The 20,162-nt window shown below is 39.7% G+C and overlaps 1 protein-coding gene across 2 annotated transcripts in view; it reads right to left on the reverse strand.

Moving 5' to 3' along the window:
• Positions 1 to 19,376, reverse strand: part of LOC121909800 (kin of IRRE-like protein 3) — a 278,843-nt gene extending 259,467 nt beyond the window's left edge. For both annotated transcript variants that reach the window (XM_042430524.1, XM_042430522.1), the window contains exon 1: positions 18,731 to 19,376. In XM_042430524.1, the coding sequence (XP_042286458.1) occupies positions 18,731 to 18,779 (49 nt within the window). In that variant the 5' untranslated portion in view covers positions 18,780 to 19,376. The remainder of the gene's footprint in view (positions 1 to 18,730) is intronic.
• Positions 19,377 to 20,162: the final 786 nt, after the last annotated feature.

The raw sequence follows: 20,162 nt of genomic DNA on the forward strand, positions 1-20,162 counted from the left end.
GGAGAGGCAGCTGATGAGGAGAAACTGAAGTTGCCTGCTCCCACGGCTATAACAGTCACGTCCATGGTTTTCGGCTCTTGCTGACGGAGGAAAGGAGGCCTGAGATCTGCCGGGAAGTGGAGAGTCACAGTAGGGGAGCATGATTGGAGGTGCCACAAGGCCGGTATGTGCACCGCTGAACGCAGCAGCACCGCTCGGCTTTGGTCTGACTGCTGTCGTGGCTGGAGGAGAGCCAGTTTCAAACGACTTTTCGTCCGAATCGGACGTGTTGATCTGTAGTTCGTGATCCATGATGAGTTGACTTTTTGAATAGAAATTCCAATGTTTGTCCAAGTTTTTCTGACATTAGCGTGATCTTGTTTCTGGGAATTTAGACTGAGACTGCATGCATGTGAGGCGCAGAATACGAGAGCGGAAGAAGAGGAGAGAGTTTGATGGTATTTATGTATAAAGTGGCGTGGGTTGAGGTGTGGTCCTGCTCCTGAAACTCTGCTCAATAGCTTCGAGAAATGTTTCATCATAGAATAAAGGTGATGACTCAGTACAACTTTGTATTGATTTGCAGTAACCCTTCCCTCTAAGGGGACAAGTGGACCCAAACCATGCCAGCAAAATGCCACCAGATCCACTCACTGTAAGGGTCAAGCATTCAGACCTGTACCGGTTTTTCCTTTAATTTGTCAGCCACCTGTACATATATATGCGTTTTTCAATTCATTTTATCACTTCTCTACATATACATATACTGCGGTTAAAAGGTTGTCTCTTAAATCTCAAGCTCTGATTTACTGTTGAATTCAGGGCTTAACTGAAAAAAAGAAATAGAGGAAACAGTGAAAAGATGCATACTCAGCAAACATTCTCTAACAAATACATCTAAGGAAATACATGTTAAAATAAAACATGGCAAGCAGTTGTCTTTAGATGGCCCCTGAAATGAAAATGTGTCCAATATACCTAACCTACTAAGGATTTATGATAGATGATTTAGCATCACAAGGACAGAAGCACAGCCATTTAAATTCCTCTCAGTGGTGCAAACCTCCTGAATGTATAACTGATTACATTCTTTCATAGATATTACAGACCTTGCAATGATAGGGAATATAACATACAGGGCTGTAATGGGTTTTGATTCATTTTACTACCAAGTATGAACAATGCAGCCACTAAAATGCAATTGTGTGTGTAGAGAATAGTTTTAGAGAATCAGTGAACAGAAGCAGCATTTAAATTTCTGGTCTAGGCAACAATATGGATATTTTCCTGTTCTGATTTTTTATGCAAGAAGATGCTTTAGCTGCAGGCTACATTTCTGCACTTGCAAGTTCAATTCATTCAGCTAAATGACTTTTAATCCTAAGTGAGTTTTTTTCTGCTGTGGTGGCATTTAGCGCTAAGAGAGAATGAAAGAGAGTAAGAGGTTTGAGCCGTGTGAGACGGATCTCTAATGCATCTCTCAATCATCAGACATTTGTGGATTTGCACACACACATATGCACACTGATAGACTTATCCCTCTTATCCCACAGAGGGAAGAGAGTTAAGGCTGTGGTGGGAGGCAGAGTATGCTTGTACAGGCAGGGTAAAGTCAATAAAAGTCTTCACTCCACCCTAGCACATGCAATTATTGGGAAAACCACTTTGAAGTATTTACTGGGCCCAATAAATACACTCGGGTCATCCAGGGTGCTTACAAAGCAAGGCAAGATCACTAAAATCACTCAGTGCTTCCAGTCTCTCTCAATACCTGCTAGTGTTACAAAGTTATGAGAGAAAGTTCACTGCAAGTGTAAGCAAATATTAAAAAGTAAAAATACAATATTCTTGCCCCATGAATAAATTTAAAATGTGTTTGCTCCCGATTATAAAATTTGCTCTTATACATATAGTCTGAGGAATCATCACATTCTCCACTATGGTGAAGTATTTGTGCTTGATTTATCTACTTCCTCTCTATTTTTTCAATTAGAAGTCTTCCTGCTACAGAGATTTTCCCAACTGTGAATTGTATGGAGCACCGGGAGGTTTGAGTGCCATTATAATCTCCAAGCCATTGTCTGTTAATGATTTCAAAGACCCCATGAGTCGCAGCAGCTCTGTCATGTCAAGACTTTTGAGTTTTACATGGCTTGACAAGTGCCGTACTCCCACGGGGTGCAAGGGGGGAGATAAAGTGAGAGAGAGGGAAGGAGGAGGGAGGAAAAAAGAAGGGAAGGAAAATAAAGGCAAAACGAGGTATTTAAATGTTTTGTTGGTCAAACAGTGTAAAATCGGAGGCAGATGTGCAGTTAGTTCACCTCTCAAAGTTTTGTTGTAACATGCCACTCTCTCCCAGTAAGAGTTATTTTCATAGACAGATAGATTCCTTGGTTCCATTTCCCAAGTTTAGCTGCCTTGCATGTGAGATGATCAGACTGACAGAGTTCCTGCGCCCCCAGAGATGCCAGGCATGCCAAAGCTCCCCTACCCCTCCCCTTCTATTCAGCATTCCACTTGATAAACTCAATGTGACACCTTCGCAGTGCAGCATTTTTATTGCTGCTTTCCCCCCAACGTAGCACTCCCACACTCATTTAACCTGAAAGCTTAGTAATAAATATGTGTGATGTTATTTTCAGGTTTGTTGTTTCCTTTTTTATTCAACATACAGTTTTTCAGATTGCCTGTCTGTCAGCTCAGAGTAGTGAAAGCAGCCATGGATCCACTCATCAACATGTTTTCAACTCTCTTGTCTGGCCTTTAGGAAGTAGCCTTAACTTTAGGTTGGCACTGACCTCAAATACAGCCCATGCCTTTAGACACTCTCAACATTAAGTGAAGAGTTCTTAGGCAATCCTTCAGAGCTTCATACAAAGGCAAACCACAGGAAACTTCAAGGAGCAATGTGCTACCTTGCCAAGAGTCATAAACAACCTCAATTGCCAAGACCTGCTACTCTTTGGCTTTGCACTCCAAAGAGAAACTGTAATTTCCTTTTGTTTCATGGAAAGGTATATGAGATATGTTAAAACAGAAGTTATGTATGTTAGTTATGTTTTGTTATTTCTTTCCCCAAAAATTGCTATAAGAAAAAAAGATGTGTGTTGGCGTTTTTGTTTTTCTTTTCTTTTGACTCCAACAACCTACATTCAATGCCAAAATCAAACGATATGATTCTAAGTGATGTTTTAATTTGTAGTTTTTCTTACATGTACATTTAGTTGCCAGTCTGTTAGGTCCCACCTTCACAAGCAATTCTACAAACAGGTTTTATGTCACACATCTGTGGTGTAACGATGCGTTACATTGGACACTTTTTTCATTTGAACATTGAACATTTGAAAATTATTTTATGTCTCAAAACACACCTATCATCTGACTTTGTCTTTAATGGACTATAACAACAATGAATAGGTCTGGGATGTTCATAACATGTGACTCACTTAATTTAAAAACTACTAAGATTTCTCCCAAACCTTTAATTAAGAGGTTTATGTTCCACATCATAACTAACAAGAACAACTATGTTTCCTTCAACAGATGAAAAGGACATGCCTTTTTCTGCTCCTGACACACAGCCCATCCACTCCTTGTGATTAACACAATGTTTACACTGATCATATACACAAAATGTTGCCTGTGTTTCATAGTTCAAACTCATTTGACAAAGTAGCATTAGTAGCCCCCACCAGCCCCTTCTTACCCTTCTTCCTGTTACTGTCTCTCTCTGATAATAACATTACTGCTGCTCCCTCCAGTCCCCTCGACATGATCATTTCTTCTTGATTTACATTAGGCCTTTTTTGTCAGCAGTGGACCTTTTTAATTTCCTTTGCACTGAGTCTAACAGCCAGCCAGGCCTTAATAAAGCCCTTCCTGATAAGCCTTTGCAGTCATGCTGGAGACCTTGAGAACTGTTACTATTACAGCTAAGCTGTGTCACATCATCAAAGCCAGGCGCAATCTGGGCTGGAGGGCAGCCCCAGGTTGCTGGTCCGTGACTTTTAAATGAATTTCAATGAGGCCTCAATGCAGGGGTTGCAGAACCCAGCCCCAACATAGATGGAGGCCAATACATATGAGGCAGAGAAATGTGGTATCTTAAAAAGGCCATCACAAAAGAAAGAGGGAGAAGGAAAAAATCTGGATCATCCACTTTAATGGAAAGAGGATGAAACAGTGGGAGACTAAAAGAACCAGTGCAGCATAGACTGGTCGACTGAGCCATATCTCAGTGTGTAGCCATACATATATAAGGACTGTTCTAAGAAGTATTTGATTCTGACATAATGTTGCTGTCACAATGAAGAACCCACTTCCATACTGTATGTCAGATTTGGATGGATTATACTGTATATGAAATTGACAGCATATTGTGTGGATTATGATGATACCTAAAGCAATTATGGAATTCAAAATAATAAAAAGACATACCAAGTATTAGAGAAGGAAATATTGCATATATATATTGGGAAAACCATCATAAAGTGAAGAATCTACAACCCACAAACAAAACTCAATCTGTAGCATCATGCTGTTAACTAATGCCACATGTTTTTTGTTTTTAATATGGGGTTGATGTGGATAACTAAAGAAAAGATGAATCCACACCTCAGTCAATACTTGACATTGAGGGTTTTGTTAAGTGTGGAAAAAGAGACTCCATGAAGCTTTACATCATAAATATAATAACAATAATGGAGCTGACTCTGCCTATGTACCTTTTGCCTACTAGGGGTGTGCCCGAATACAAATACGTTATTTGGCAAAGCACAAATAGTGGGGTTTTTTTTACAAATATTTGTTCATACAAATATTTTAAAAATTCTTTGTATTCAGGAAGAAAAAAAAATCTGTCAAGTACCAGTGCGCATGTTGATTACATCACTATCTCAGTCTTCTGTCCTCTGCTCCACTGTTATCAGCAAGTCTCAACGAGGGGAGTCACATCCACCTGCTGCATGATGCACATTTCCGAATATGGACATCACTCCTGGAGTTGGGGGTGTTCCCCTGAGATAAAGCTGAGCTACTGACACACGCAAAGTGCTCCCAAGGGACTCTCCATAACCTGTTTTTCCCCTTCTCCTTTCCATAAAGTGAGGTTGTAAAAAATAGGCAATAAATGAAAAGTGCAAAGCAATAATCGCCTTTGAAGTTCCACTCTACACGTTACATGGTGTGCTGTCTCTGTTATAGGTGTATAAATAGGTAGAGGTCTGTCTGCAAAGTTTTAGCTCAGTAGTCAGCGCAGTCATCTATGATCTGGGAGACTCCAGTTCGAGACTCGTTGTGGGGACCTCCTTTGTAAGGTAGTTTATTCATGAACACCTATTGTAACACTTTAATTTTCTAAAATTAAAAGTGTAATAAAAACAAAAACAGGATTTTTAAGTCACTTTCCACTTTTATTTGAATACAAATACAAATACAAATAATTTTGCTGCCTCAACAAATACAGATACAAATGCAAATACTGGGCCCTCTGCACATCCCTATTGCCTACATCATCAATCTTTCAAGCCCATGTGAGATGGAGTCAAGCCTTGGATCCTCAGGCAAAGTTTTCTTAGCCATTTGAAAGTCTTGGTTTGCAACTGGAGACTTAAGCCTATACAACAGCTTAGAAAACCTTTGCCTGAGGATCTCAGGCTGCCTTTCAGCTCACATGAGTTTAAAAGATCAATAATCTAGTCAGAAGGTAAACCCAGATGGGCCATAAAAGTCTTCAGCAAAATCATAAAATCTACAACTGACCAGCAACCACTGCAGAGAGGCTTAAACTGGGGCGATGTGATTGTGTTTTATTTGTTTGATGTTAAATGTGTCAGTCCTGTCTTTTGAACATGCTGGAATTGATCGATAGACTCCTGCTGTAGTAGTGTTTACAAGGATTTGAAATGATCAAGTGATAGAGAATAAAACTGTCTGACCAGGAAAAAGCAACATTTGCCAAGTCAAATAACATTGTATTTTGACTGTTTTTTACAGTGGATAAAATCATAGTGAAGCTATTAACCTTGCAGGGATTTCAATATTCTCTTACATGATCTATCTTTTACCAGTTTTGCCAAAAGCAGCAAATAAGACTTCTCAAACAGCTTGTGGAGCTTCTACACCCCAGAATATTGATGTGACGATGTTGGATATGTGTGTGGATGTGAAAAATGATTGGGGGCACGGTTTCACTACCTCTATAATGCACATGCAAACATATTTCACATACCAGCTCTTCCGCTCTCTAGACAGGCTTTTTGATGGCAACAGATGAATAATGTATTAATTCATTACATCTGGATTGTGGGATGTGTACTAATAACTGTGTTTTCACAAGAGTGTGATTTAATACGTACTACTATTTCAGAAGGGTGTCTTAATTTTCTTATGCTGTAAACAAATGTCTTTAGTACAGAGACCAGAAGCCATAAACATCCTGGGTTCCTGAGAGTCATGAAAACAATATTTATAGCAAAACTCTCATTAGCTGGAAGACAGAGGAAACCTGTTTCATAATAAACCTGTTTCCTTACAATATCTGACAAAGTTTGTAGTCACTTTATGCAGGTATTGCAGCATGTTACACCGTTTTTACAAAGAAACAGCAGAGGTTTGGAATATTCATTCATAGGATTAGGTTTAGACTTTTACAAAAAAATCAAAAGTGTTTTAGACAAAAAGATAAAACATTTTATAAGATTAGATAAGAATTTTTACTGCAGCTCTCATGATGGTGATTAGACCATTGCATGTAGTTCCTATGGGGGATTGGAGTGAACTCTGGAAATAAAGATAAAGAAATTCGGAGCTACAGGCTTCGCTGGAAGGCTTCAGTATCTGACCATCATCTGTGAGAAATGCATCCATCTGGTACCCACTCTCAGCCAGCCTCAACACTCCACTGCTTTCCAACCTCTTTACACTCTGCCAAAATGGTGCAAATCTGAAATGGGAAATAGGGGGGTGAAGAAAAAGAATTCTCCATCCCATCATTTGAACCAAGATACTCAGCTTATTTTCAGTGGAGTTGTCTCCCTTGCTCTTCCAATGCAACCCAACTTCTGTGTGGAGAAGGCATCGTTTCCACAAAGCAACCCCCATCTAAATCAAGTCTGTTGTTTTCTCCCCTTCTGCATTGCAGAGAGAAAAATATTGAGAGTATGCTCCTCCACCTTTTTCTAGGAGCTATCTGATCTGACATTAGGGCCTTTTATAAGGTTACCTCCCACTCATCCCTCATTACTAGACCCTCAGTGGTCCCATTATCACTTTAGATAAGGCTACAATAAACTACACTGTCAGTCCAAGGGCTTTGCTGTTTGTCAACTTCCACTCTCCCCCAGCATGCCCTGAGAGCCTGACTCACTTCTCATCCTCACTTTTCAACTCAGTTACTGTGACAAGGCTTGTGGACCTTGACCAAATCTTGGCTGGAGTCTTGTCTTCTCTGTGTAAGGCCATCATTTTTTGTCATTTTTGTTGTTGTTTTCATCCCCTAATGAAGAAGGAGGCATACAGTTATGCCCACTCTGTACCTGCTGGATAATGGATATGGCGGTGGTGAGGCTCATGTTAGGCTGTTTAACACTTAGGCCTAAGCCAAGCAGCAGTGAGTGGCTAGCTGAATGAGCCTACTGAGTCAGACAGATTTGTGCAATATGTAGTTTGTCATTTTGTTTATTCAGAAGGCAGCCATGATTGATTTACAGTCAATCCCACTCAGGGTGGGAAACCCTGCCTTGATGACTGAAAAGCAGATGCTTAAATGAGAAAGTAATAAGCGACATCTAAAAAATTACATATATTTTCATCAGTGTTTGCTAGCAGACACAGCTGATGTTATCATGAGCAATAAAGGCTCTCTGTGTATAAGGAAGTACTACCAAGGAGATAAAAGTATAATGTTAGCATATTATTCATGGGCCTAATTGCTGACATTTTTTTCCAATGTATTTTAAAAATGGAGATAAATATAATATTTATAAGCAGGTGGCTGCTAGCATTACATTTTGGATCAGTGTCATGAATGTTAACTTCAGCACAACTACTAATTTGAATTTTTGTGGGCAATCTGCCCTCCAGCATCTGTTATTTTATTACAAACGTAATTTTAGTATACATGTTTAACTATTTTAAGTCTGATTTTTGCATTTATTTGCATCTGATTCAATCTCTGTAAAGGGTTTCCCATCCCAAGTATTAAATAGAACACATGTCTGCAACATGAATAAATAACAGCAATGATTGGCATTACAATAATGGCGCCTGCCACTGCTTTGTGATTATAATTCAACCTTAAATATCAAATCAAGGGAGGCAATATTAACTTTTTGAAATTTGGATTAACTGATCACTTGATCTGCTAGAATTTGGTGTGTGTAGACATTTAATGAGTGGTTGTAAAACAGGAGTTGTAATTCTTCATAAACCTCCCAGGTGCTGAGTACCAATTTAAAAGGAACGATGAATGTCACTGCCATCGAACAATCTTATTTACCCAGCCAGGGAGGTATGACTTTGAAGAACCCAAGCATGCCTGAAACCATTCATGATATTGGACCAAAAACTTCAGAAGCAAACTTTATCAGGCCTTATCAGAAGGGACTTCATTAGAAAGGTCTTTGCTGAGCACAGCCTTCCAGATCTGCAGATGTTGAAGTTGATGGGTTCAAAGAAAGCATGCGGAGAACATTTATTATAAGCTCCCATGGTGATTGCTTCTGCTCCCCATTAAAAAGATGGCATCAAAACTCCCCTCCTACCCCCAGTTTACTGCGTGGAAAAATAATGAGGCAAGATTAAATGGAGCGTGTTCAGATGAGTTTGTGCCTCATGGGTGTCAGATCACAGACAAATGCCGAGCATTAATGACAAGAGCATCATGATGCCACTGAGGCACTCTAGGATGCAGACACTGGTCAGCAAACTGAGTGACTGAGCTACTTTACTGACTAGCTATCTCCTGGTCCACTCAGCCAACCAGGGAGAGAGCCTATTTTATGCAGCAACCAGACTGGAATAAACAACAAAATCCTTAAATAAGTGTCCACTGGGTGATGGGCTGCATGGTAATGGCAAGGAAACACATCATTATCTGGAGGTGAGGTACTTTGTTCCCGCTTTCCATGTCTCCCTCTCTCCCCCTCCAGGAGTTCTTGTGTATAAGTTAAAAGGGTGATTTACATTTATATTGCAAAAGTGAAGCATAGGGTTGTAATTGGTGTTGTGAGGACTGATCTACACCAAACACATGCTTCTTTGCACACAGCCATGCAGTGCGCATGCTTATGTTCACACATATACGCATGCAAACAAAAACCCATTTGCTCCATTGTTCATCTGAAGAAGCCCTTAACTATGAGTGCAGTGTGTACAGCTGTGTGTGCGAGTGTGTCTGTGTGATTGGTGTGAGAGTGAATGAGTCTAGCTATGAATAAAGTGATAAAAGAAAAAGACACAGATATCTACATCAACAATGTAGAGAGCAGGCTCTGTCCACGTAGATAGCACTGTGCTGAGAAAATGTGGGCGAACACTGACTCCCCATATCAGCAGCACCATATAAGCAGCAGTTCTTCAAAGTGCCTGCCATTCTGCAACACAAAATATGTTGGCCTGTGCACAACATTTCTGTCAATAGCTGCAGCTGTTTGTTTACTCCAGCCGCCTCCAAGCAGTGCCAGAAAACGCAAATGGAACCATAAAGTGCAACATGGCCATAGATCTCAGTGAGATGGTAAATGGACTCTACTTGTATAGCGCCTTTCTACTCTTCTGACCACTCAAAGCGCTTTATACACTACGAATCACATTCACTGATTCACACACATTCATACACTGAATGGGTACAGGGACTACCATACAAGGTCCCAACCTGCCCATCAGAGGAAATCTAATCATTCACACACATTCACACACTGATGGCACAGCCATCAGGAGCAATTTGGGGGTTAAGTATCTTGCCCAAGGACACATTGACATGCAGACTGGAGGAGCCCAGAATTGAACCGCAGATCTTCCGATTAGTGGACGACTCGCTCTACCTCCTAAGCCACAGCCACCCCCAAAGAGAAAGAGAACAAGATTCATGTCTGCAATATTATAGGAAAAAATATGTTGATGTTTGTACTATTTATCCCCACACTGCTTTGGCTGGGCCACTGAATGATGAAATGATTGCCACAGACAATATCTTAAATCCAAGAAAATAAGAAATAGAAGATACAGCATGTTCTGCAATCACCCACAAGTTGATATGCACACACACACGCATGCCCACACTTGGTAACGTTCTCTTATTCACACATTGTTGAAATGCCTAAATTACCCATAAGTGTGGTGGTTGTTTATTGTTATTATCATGGCTCGTTATTGTATATTTTGGGTATTTAGGTTAGTTTGGTCATTTAAATAACATGGGTTATCTCATTATGTGATGAATGTTGTTTTATAATAATATCACACCACCCAAATATGCAAATCCTTCTAAAACCCATTTTCAGTGTCATTTTAGACTGATTTATTGTGAGGGCCTTTGTGAAGACAATGCCTTAATACAATGACAGTGTACATTTTTTAGTGTTAGAAATTCAGTAGCCAGGCGCACGGGTAAATTTTACCCTTTGATGGATTTAGGTAAATAGCAAACCTTGGCAGTTGTAGTGGAAATGAATGGTTTAAGGCTGGAGTGGCTTTGAGGGTGAGAAACCCCTCTTCAGTATGACATTTCTGCTATGGCTGAAGCGATTCATCAGCTCACCGATTCTGGATTTTTACTAAAAAACATATATCAGCCTGTCACAATGTTGACAGAACTCATGATATTTGTATCAGAAGGCTGTGGAGAAGTTTTACTTTGCAGCTTGAATGTCCGTGTGTAAAGCCTGAAATGACACCCGCCTAACTGTACCATGTAACCACTGTGGCAATTACATTATAATGCCACTTTGCTTTTTATCTTAATATCCCAAAGTTCTCTTGACTCAGCTGTTTTTAAGACATCAACATTTGTTAGCAATTGAAATGGGACCACAAGGAGGACATAACAAACATGTCTGGTGAGATTCACTGTTTACTTCCTGTTTTACTTATATAGTAAACCCACTGAAATGTTTATCTGTGACATGCTAAAACATAGAGGAACAGTAGCATAAGAGTCATGGTCAGCAAACTGCAGTAATGTCAGTTACATTAATATCTGTCTAAGGTTTACTAAAATCCCAAACTAGGCTGCTTAAAGAAGTCTTACCCTTAGTTAGCACTTCTTTACTAGATATGATCAAGCTGTCTTTAGTAACAGGCTATGTACCACAGTCCTTTAAAGTAGCTGTAATTAAACCTCTTCTGAAGAAATCTACTCTTGATTCAGACATTTTGGCCAACTATAGACCTATATCTAACCTTCCATTTCTCTCTAAGATCCTTGAGAAAGCAGTTGCTAGTCAGTTATGTGACTTTCTACACAACAATAGTTTATTAGAGGATTTTCAGTCAGGATTTAGAGCACATCATAGCACAGAGACAGCACTGGTGAAAGTAACAAATAACCTCCTAACTGCATTGGACAAAGGTTTTCTCTCTGTACTTGTCCTGTTAGATCTTAGTGCCGCTTTTGACACAAGTGATCATCACATCCTATTACAGAGATTGGAACATTAAAATGGCATTAGAGGAACAGCATTAAGCTTGTTTAAGTCCTATTTATCAGATCGATTTCAGTTTGTACATGTTAATGATGAATCTTACATGCACGCAAAAGTTAGACAGAGTTCCACAAGGTTCTGTGCTTGAACAAATACTATAAATCTTACATATGCTTCATTTAGGTAATATTATTAGCAAACACTCCATAAATTTTCATTGCTATGCAGATGATACGCAATTCAGTGAAGCCAGATGAAACCAATCAGTAAACTAAACTCCAAGCATTCCTTAAGGACATTAAGACCTGGATGACCTGCAATTTTCTGCTTCTAAACTCAGACAAAACTGAAGTTATTGTACTTGGCCCCAAACACCTTAGAAACACATTATCTAATGATATAGCTACTCTAGATGGCATTACCCTGGCCTCCAGCACCACTGTAAGGAATCTGGGAGTTATCTCTGATCAGGATATGTCCTTTAACTCCCACATAAAACAAATCTCAAGGACTGCCTTTTTTCACTTATGTAATATTGCAAAAAATAGGCACATCCTTTCTCAAAAAGATGCAGAAAAAATAGTCCACGCATTTGTTACTTCTAGGCTGGATTATTGCAATTCCTTATTATCAGGCTGCCCCAACAAGTCTCTAAAGACTCTCCAGCTGGTCCAGAATGCAGCTGCTATACTGACTAAAACTAGAAAAAGAGATCACATTTTTCCCGTTTTAGCTTTGTTGCATTGGCTTCCTGTAAAATCCAGAATTGAATTTAAAATCCTTCTCCTCACCTACAAAGCCCTTAATGGTCTGGCATCATCATATCTTAAAGAGCTTATAATACCCTATTACCCCACTATAACACTGCACTCCCAGAATACAGGCTTACTGGTGGTTCCTACAGTCTCCAAAAATAGAAAGGGAGGCAGAGCCTTCAGCTATCAGGCTCCTCTCCTGTGGAACCATCTTCCAGATTCGGTCCAGGGGGCAGACACCCTCTCTACGTTTAAGAGTAGGCTTAAAACTTTCCTTTTTGATAAAGCTTATAGTTAGGGCTGACCAGGCTCAGCCCCTAGTTATGCTGCTATAGGTCTAGACTGCTGGGGGACTTCCCATGATGCACTGAGTTCCTCTCTCCTCCTCCTCCTCTCCATCTGTATGCATTCATTTAACATTAATGCATGTTACTAACTCAGGTTCTTCCCTAGAGTTTTTTGTGCTTTCTCATCTCTCAGGAAACCTTGGGATCTGGCCCAAAACTTTGCAGTCCTGTTGGTGTCCCTCTCTGGCTATTGCTGCTGTTTGTTGTTGCTAGTCACATCTCTATTACTATTATTGTTATTGTTATTGTTATTATTGTTGTTATTCTGCTTCTCTTTGTCTCCAAACCCAAGTAAAAATTCTATGGAAGGATTCTTAAACATTTTTAGACATTCAAAGATGCTCAATATTGGCTAACCCTAACCCTAACAGATCGTCTCCCTGCTGCTTTATTCTTTCATGTTTTGACATCATTGTCAGCAATCAAAAACATCCATTGTATCGAACCATATGTTGTAGTGCCCCAAAATGTCTAACCATAAAAAGTCTAACCTTAAAAATCAAGCCATGATGAACAGTAAGTTATTTAAAGATGTGTGGTAAAATCATGCTGCACTGGGAAAGTCAATACATAGCTTTCCTGTGTTCTAAAGATGAGGTAACCAAACAGCCATGCCCCTAGAGGGAACCCCTATCTTCTTCAACAACGGGTGAGAGAGAGGGTTCAAGTGTTGTCTCATGGTGTGTTCACTTGACTGACAGCAGTGTTATCTGGAGGTGAAGTCCTGCAGATCCCTGAATGAATCTTGCCGTCGATTCACAACAACAACCACTAAAGATACATAAAGGAGGTACATGTTCTATTAAAGTTGCTCTGAGTTGAAGGGAAAGTTCACTCAGGTTGATGTCCTGATGGATAACAGCACTGATTGCTCATCATATAATCAACTGAGAAGGAGATGAGAATTAAATTGCTCATCAAACACTAAGCACTGGGAATAAAGAGTATTTACAATAACCTAATGCAAGACTGAAAGATGTTGATTTTTAATAAAGGATCAGGAACGAATTGTCAGAGCTTGGGGTCTCATTTTAATTATCTTATTTCCTCACTACTAATAAAAGACAGGGATGTACTCAACATGAACAACAAAATTAGATCAAATAGGTATGAACATTTTACACTATCATAAATAATATGCAAATTTCATATTCATGTCATTAATAATTAAAAGAGTTCAAAACCAAATTAAAAAATCTGCTAAAAACTTCTAAGCTCTGTAACCAGTGAATCTAAATTTCATTTCATAGTCTTCTCATGAACACAAATAATCTTAATTTTATTTTAATCTAATAATTTAATTTAATAATTTTTAATATTAATTTGACAAGTTTACAGTAGTCATTTCTAGTTGACATCGTGGGTGTATGTGATGTGCCATTGTGTGTAGCTTTGTATTTTGTATTATGTGTCCTGGGTGATTTTTGCTTTGTACTGTTTGTTATTGTTCTGTGATATGTTTTAATTGTAAGGGACTGCAGATGAAAATTAGCTTTAAGCTAACTCTGGTGCAGTACATCACATGTTAACATTTATGTTTAACACTGCACATAGTCCCAATAAATACAATAGAACAACACACTCATCCAATGACAAGCAGAGGCCAATAGGCAAGATCATTCATATTTAGTAGACTGAAGACAAGATTGAAAGGTTGAACTACCAAAAAGCAGCATTGCAGATGTTCAGGACAGCTACAAATACCTTGGGATCCCATAGGCAAATGGGAACCATGAGAAGGCCGCAAGGAAGTCAGCCACAGCCAAATACCTACACAGAGTAAGGCAGGTCCTCAAAAGTCGGCTGAATGGGAAGTAAAAGATACAAGCCATCAACACTTACACCCTGCTAGTCATCAGATATAATAAGCGGGCCAAAGGAAGAGATAGAGGCCACTGATATCAAGACAAGGAAGCTCCTCACAATGTATGGAGGGTTTCATTCCAAGTCCTGCACCCTGAGACTGTACACTAAACGGAACAAGGGAGGCCGAGGACTGGTGAGCATCAGAGCCACTGTCCAGGATGCAACAACCAAGACCAAGTAATACATCAGGAAGATGGCCCCCAAAGATGAGCTGCTAAGTGAATACCTCAGGCAGCAGAAACCCATTGATGCAGAGGAGGAAGAGGAACCATCAGGGACAAGCCTCTACACAGCATGTACCACCAAGTTGAGAGGGGGATTTTATATATATATATAGTACTGTGCAAAAGTTTTAGGCCCTAAAAGTAAAGTGAGAATGCTTACAAAAATATTGCTATAAATTGTTTTAATTTATCAATTAACTTCTTACAAAGTTGAGTAAACATCAGAAACAAGAATGAAATCAATATTTGCTGTGAGCAGCTTTGCCTTTAAAACAGCAGCAGTTCTCCTCAGTTCACTTTAACAGTTTTTCATGGTAACTTGCAGGTAGGTTGTTGTAACCATCCTGGAGAAAGAATGTTCTTCTGTGGATTTATTATTTAGGCCATCTCAGGTGCCTCTTAATGTAATCCCAGATTGACTCCATGATGTTGAGAGAGCTGGGCCCCCCCAGAGCTCTGTGGGCGCCATAACATAACATCTGTTGCAGGACTCATCATTCTTCTTGTTGCTGAAAATAGTTCTTTATGACTCTAGCTGTATGCTTGGGGTCATTGTCATGTCATGAATAAATTTGGGACCGATCAGACACCTCCCTGATGGTACTGCATAATGGATAAGAATCTAAACATCTAGGGTGCCTAAAATTTTTGCACAGTACTGTATATATATATATATATATATATATATAGAGAGAGAGAGAGAGAGAGAGAGAGAGAGAGAGAGAGAGAGAGAGAGAGAGAGACAGAGAGAGAGAGAGAGAGAGAGAGACAGAGAGAGAGAGATTGTGTAAGATAATGAAGAAAATGTTAAGATTTTGTATTTTAATATAATTATGTTTCTTGTCAGGTGGTTTGCTAATATCCCCAATCTTCAAAACTGTAATAGGACTTTAAAATAATTCCTCCTCTTCACTGTCTCCAAACATTGAATCATAAGTGTTGACTTTACTTCACACACAGTCCATACAGGTATAGATTCCTTTTACCACTCCTCCATTCAGCTAGATGAACCAACATTGTCCTTGACAATCACAAAGATAAAGACCTTCATAAATTCAGTACTGAGCTCAAGAACCAAATATGAAAATTCTCTAACTTTTTATTTTAAAGTCCAGCTGTCTCACAAGTCTAAATTAGAAACTGGGGCTGCAACAAAGAAAAATATTCCATTATCATTAAATGAGATGCCACAAATGCATCATTGCAATTATTTACAATCAATTCAACATGACTTGAATGTATTATTAGTGCAATTACACTGCATGAGTTATGGGTTATGAAGTCTTTACTACCATCAAAACAAGAAGGTACCTTTTGCACTTTTGAGAAACACAATCTGAATATTAACTAAACAGAGCTAAACTCTTTAAACCAAGGGCTGTGACTTTCATCCTTTAAACTTTATCAAAAGTCCTCACTGAGGCATCCATTTCCACATGTCAGTCAGTAGGCTTCTGTCTCTCCTACACTCATTCTCTGTCCCACTTTTTGTGCTGAATTGTTGGTGCCAAAGCCATCCTAGGACGGAAGAACACAGGAGGAAGGCTGCCATCTCCAGAAGGAGAGTCAGATGGCAGTGTCTCTTTGTCTCTTTCCTTTCTCTCCTCCCCTCCTCTTTTCATTCCGGCTGATGTCCTCGCACTGTGATTCCATACGCAAGAAATGGTAATGAGCACACTTTATTAATTTTGTCAAAAGGGGAAGTGACAGCAGTTTGTATGTGTGGGCATGCATGTGCTGCATGTGTTGGCCTGGGCTCATCTGCATGCATAAAGAGATTGATCACCTGCAATCTCTTTAAATGGCAAGATGACAAGTTTTGCTGAGCGTGGGGATCTGGCGTAGAGTGTATGGGTCATTAACAGGGCTCCAGGTTGTCCAAGTTCTGACAGTTGCAGCGCAAGGATGCTACAAAAATGTGCAGCCTCCCTAATTAGAGAATCCCACTAACTCTGCGGCTAGTTAATCTCACCTGTGTATTCCCAAACACTGCAGATTAGCTGAAGCAGTTGGGAACTTGCTCAATTTTTCAACACAAAAACCCTTTTGTGTTGTGAACTGGGGAGTGCAGTGCTATAAAGCATTGCACCTGGAAATGAAGCAGTCATTTAGAAACTGTGGCGAATGCCCCCTCTCAGGCTTACACTTTACAAAAGGGGGTGGGAGGGGGGTCAACTCAGTTTGCTCTGACACCAGCACACACTCATACGCTCATAAAACTAGGCAATAAAGCTGCTATCCTCTTGAGGGTTGATGTACAGTGCCTGAAAGAGAGCTACTGAGAGCTATATTAAAGGCTTTATTACCAGTGTCAGATCCAAATTAGTGGTGATATGCCACAGCCTACTGTGTTTATATGTGTGTGTGTGAGAGTGTGTAGATTCAGCCTGACTAGGAAGGTTTTCTAGCACAAGTCACAAATGGCTGACTTCAAACACTCAACCTCAACATTAAGTTGAGCAATGACATTTTGAGGATATCCATTTAGAACTGGGACTCCAGATGAGGGAGCAAGTTAAAACAAAAAGTCATTGACACAACAGGTGAATTAGATTGAATCCCATGGCCAGACGGGAATGGGAAGAATAGCATGATGCTTTATTAAAGGATTAAAGGAGTATTAGAAAGTTTCTACCTCATCTCACAGTGTGTCTATACAGCTTTACTAGTGTTGCTGAGGAAGCTCCGGCTGTCAGTATTTGGCATCAGGTTCTGTGTGACTTGCAGCTTTCATTGACTCAAAAAGAACAAAAAAATCCCAAAAGGTTTTGTATACAGTTGTTCATGCAGTTACCTGGTGTTAAGTCCACTTTAGAGTCAGTCTTTGCTCATCTGCAGTACAGCAGACAAAAATAATGCAGATGAATTGGTGTTAAGGGATATTTTCACTCTTTTCTGATTCCAAAATGAGTACCTACAGCAACAATGATCTCAATTGTTACAAGATATTTAAGCCACATTTCTGGACTTTGCAAACTTGCATTGCAGCAATGTAGCCAGTCATTTCAGGTTCAGTGAATGGACTTCGCTGTGGCGAATGGGAAGTCATCACTAGCCACAGGATAGGGGCAACAAAAATCAATAACACCAGCTTCTCGAATCAGCACTTTTTAACTCTCACTTAACTTACTCCTTTTTTTCACAATTTATTGCACTGGCAGTGAGTGCTTAGATGAGATAAAAGAAAACTTTGGCTGGAACAAACATGCACATACAGTCTGTTCAACCACAGACTCTGACTGTATCATGGAAATTAATGCTGACTTGAATAACCAGAAACCAGACTGTCTTATATACATATACACTACAGCATGTGTTGTGTGTGATAATGTATATATAGCAATTAGACACAGAATCAAGGACTTTGGAATATATATTGGTTTTTAAATTCCCTTCTACCAGAATTGTATTCATGAGCCAAAATTTGCATAACATTTGGGGGTTATGAGAGAACTTCTCAGACTGCAATGAAGCAGATAATGCAGCTTCTCTTAATGCGCTTCTGTGCATTGTACTCTTTATATCTTCTTCAGGTTATTAGCTCCTGTAGTCATCATGTTAGCAAATTACCCAAATCTTTCTCCTAATCACCAGCATAAATTCGACTCAATGAACATAAACTGAGACATCACTTTCAGAAAAGGAGATTCCAGGGAGACATTACAGCCTAGCGGGAGTTTCAGCAGGACATTGGATGGGGGGTTTCTACACTGATGTGAAAAAAACAAACAACCAATGACCAATTCACTAAAGCAACTTAAGCTGATATTACATCATGCCCCAAAGGAGAGGGGCTTGAAAAACGGCTTGCTGCTCAGAGCTCCACCAGCTGCACACAGAGTGAGGCTTCAAACGGCATCCAAACTTGCAGTCAGTGACAGGGGAAATTGAGAAAGAAAAAAGCCTTGCTCACTTACCGGTGCTGGCAAAACAGCAGAGAAGAAGAAGCAGCAGCCAGGAAATCATTGTTGCAGATAGAGTATACACACGTATTCTTGTGAGATGCTGACGATGAGCCAGAATTACCAGTGGGGATAGAAAGAGTGTGGTGAGTTGAGACACTGTAGCCTTCTCTCTCAGCACCTCTTCTTCCGAGTCTTCTTGTTTCTCTCTCCTTTCTTTCTATCTGTCTTAACTCTCAATTCACCTTCAGTCTTCACTGCTGAGTGTCTCTCTTTTTCTCTCTGCTCTCCTCCTTGCTGTACACTCTCCGTGCGTCAGGCTTGCTTTACTACTCTGGCTCTGCTCTCTTGTTCACCAGCTCCCTCTCTCCTCCCTGCATATCTCACTCTCTCTATGGTTCAGTCAGTGAGGAAAGTGCTTAAGAGGCTGGCTCCTCCCTCTCTCCGCCTGTTCATCTGCCTCTCTGCCATTTAGATGGTCTAGACTGAGGCAAAAAATCTCCTGGATGATCTGCCATGCATTATCATTTAATGGGACAGTAACATAATGTTTAGCACTTTGTACATATTGACAATAAAATATTTATTGTATTTGTTGACATTGAAAATGGAAATTAAGTTAAAGCAAGGGGCAATATCAGCACATAGAGCTCTTAAAGCATCCAGCTTTGTAAGAGAATGAGAATTGTGTTTGTTTTTTGTGTGTTGCTTTTTTGTTAGACTATAGGCAGAAAAACAAATAGTCTCAAAAGGACATTAAAGATTTATTGTTTTCTACATGTTTTCATGTCAATTTAGGAGCATGAACCTGCCTAAGGTGCTTAAGACTACAGTCATTCAGTACATATGGGGTAAAAGCTCAAATAGCTTGATGTCAGATCTATCCATCCCTTGAAAGTAATCAGTAAAATCTTCAAATCAATTCTGACACATTCCTTCACATAGTGGTTTCATCTCCACTTACCTTCCAAGCTATCAAATGGACATATTGGGCACAGAGTCTGCCTACTATGTAGCATGGGACATTTTAGTGGAGAGGTATGGAAAAATCCTTTAGAGACAAGCTTAACACATGGCCAAGGATAGGCTTCAAGGACAGTCTAGAAGTTAAGGATTTTTTGGTCTTCCTCCATAGTTGTGAAGCTGCTGTTCCTCAGATTAAAGGCCTTGAGGTACTCAATCTACTTTCAGCTTTCAACTTTATTTGTTCCTGGAAGGCAGTTGGTTTTGCAGCAAGACATAGATACAAGATGATAAACATAGATATACTGATTGCAATGAGAATCAAAGAATCCTTGCGAAGCTTCTTGATTGGCTGATTTCAAGATGGAACAGGAAAGTCATACAGGTTGAAGATGAAACAAGGAAATTTCCTAGCTTTAGTCAGTTTGTGAAGTTTCTAATGAGAGAAACCAAGATTGCTTGCAATCCTGTGACATCCCTTCTT

Source organism: Thunnus maccoyii, chromosome 13 (assembly GCF_910596095.1).
Source record: "Thunnus maccoyii chromosome 13, fThuMac1.1, whole genome shotgun sequence".
Classification (NCBI taxonomy): Eukaryota; Metazoa; Chordata; class Actinopteri; order Scombriformes; family Scombridae; genus Thunnus; species Thunnus maccoyii.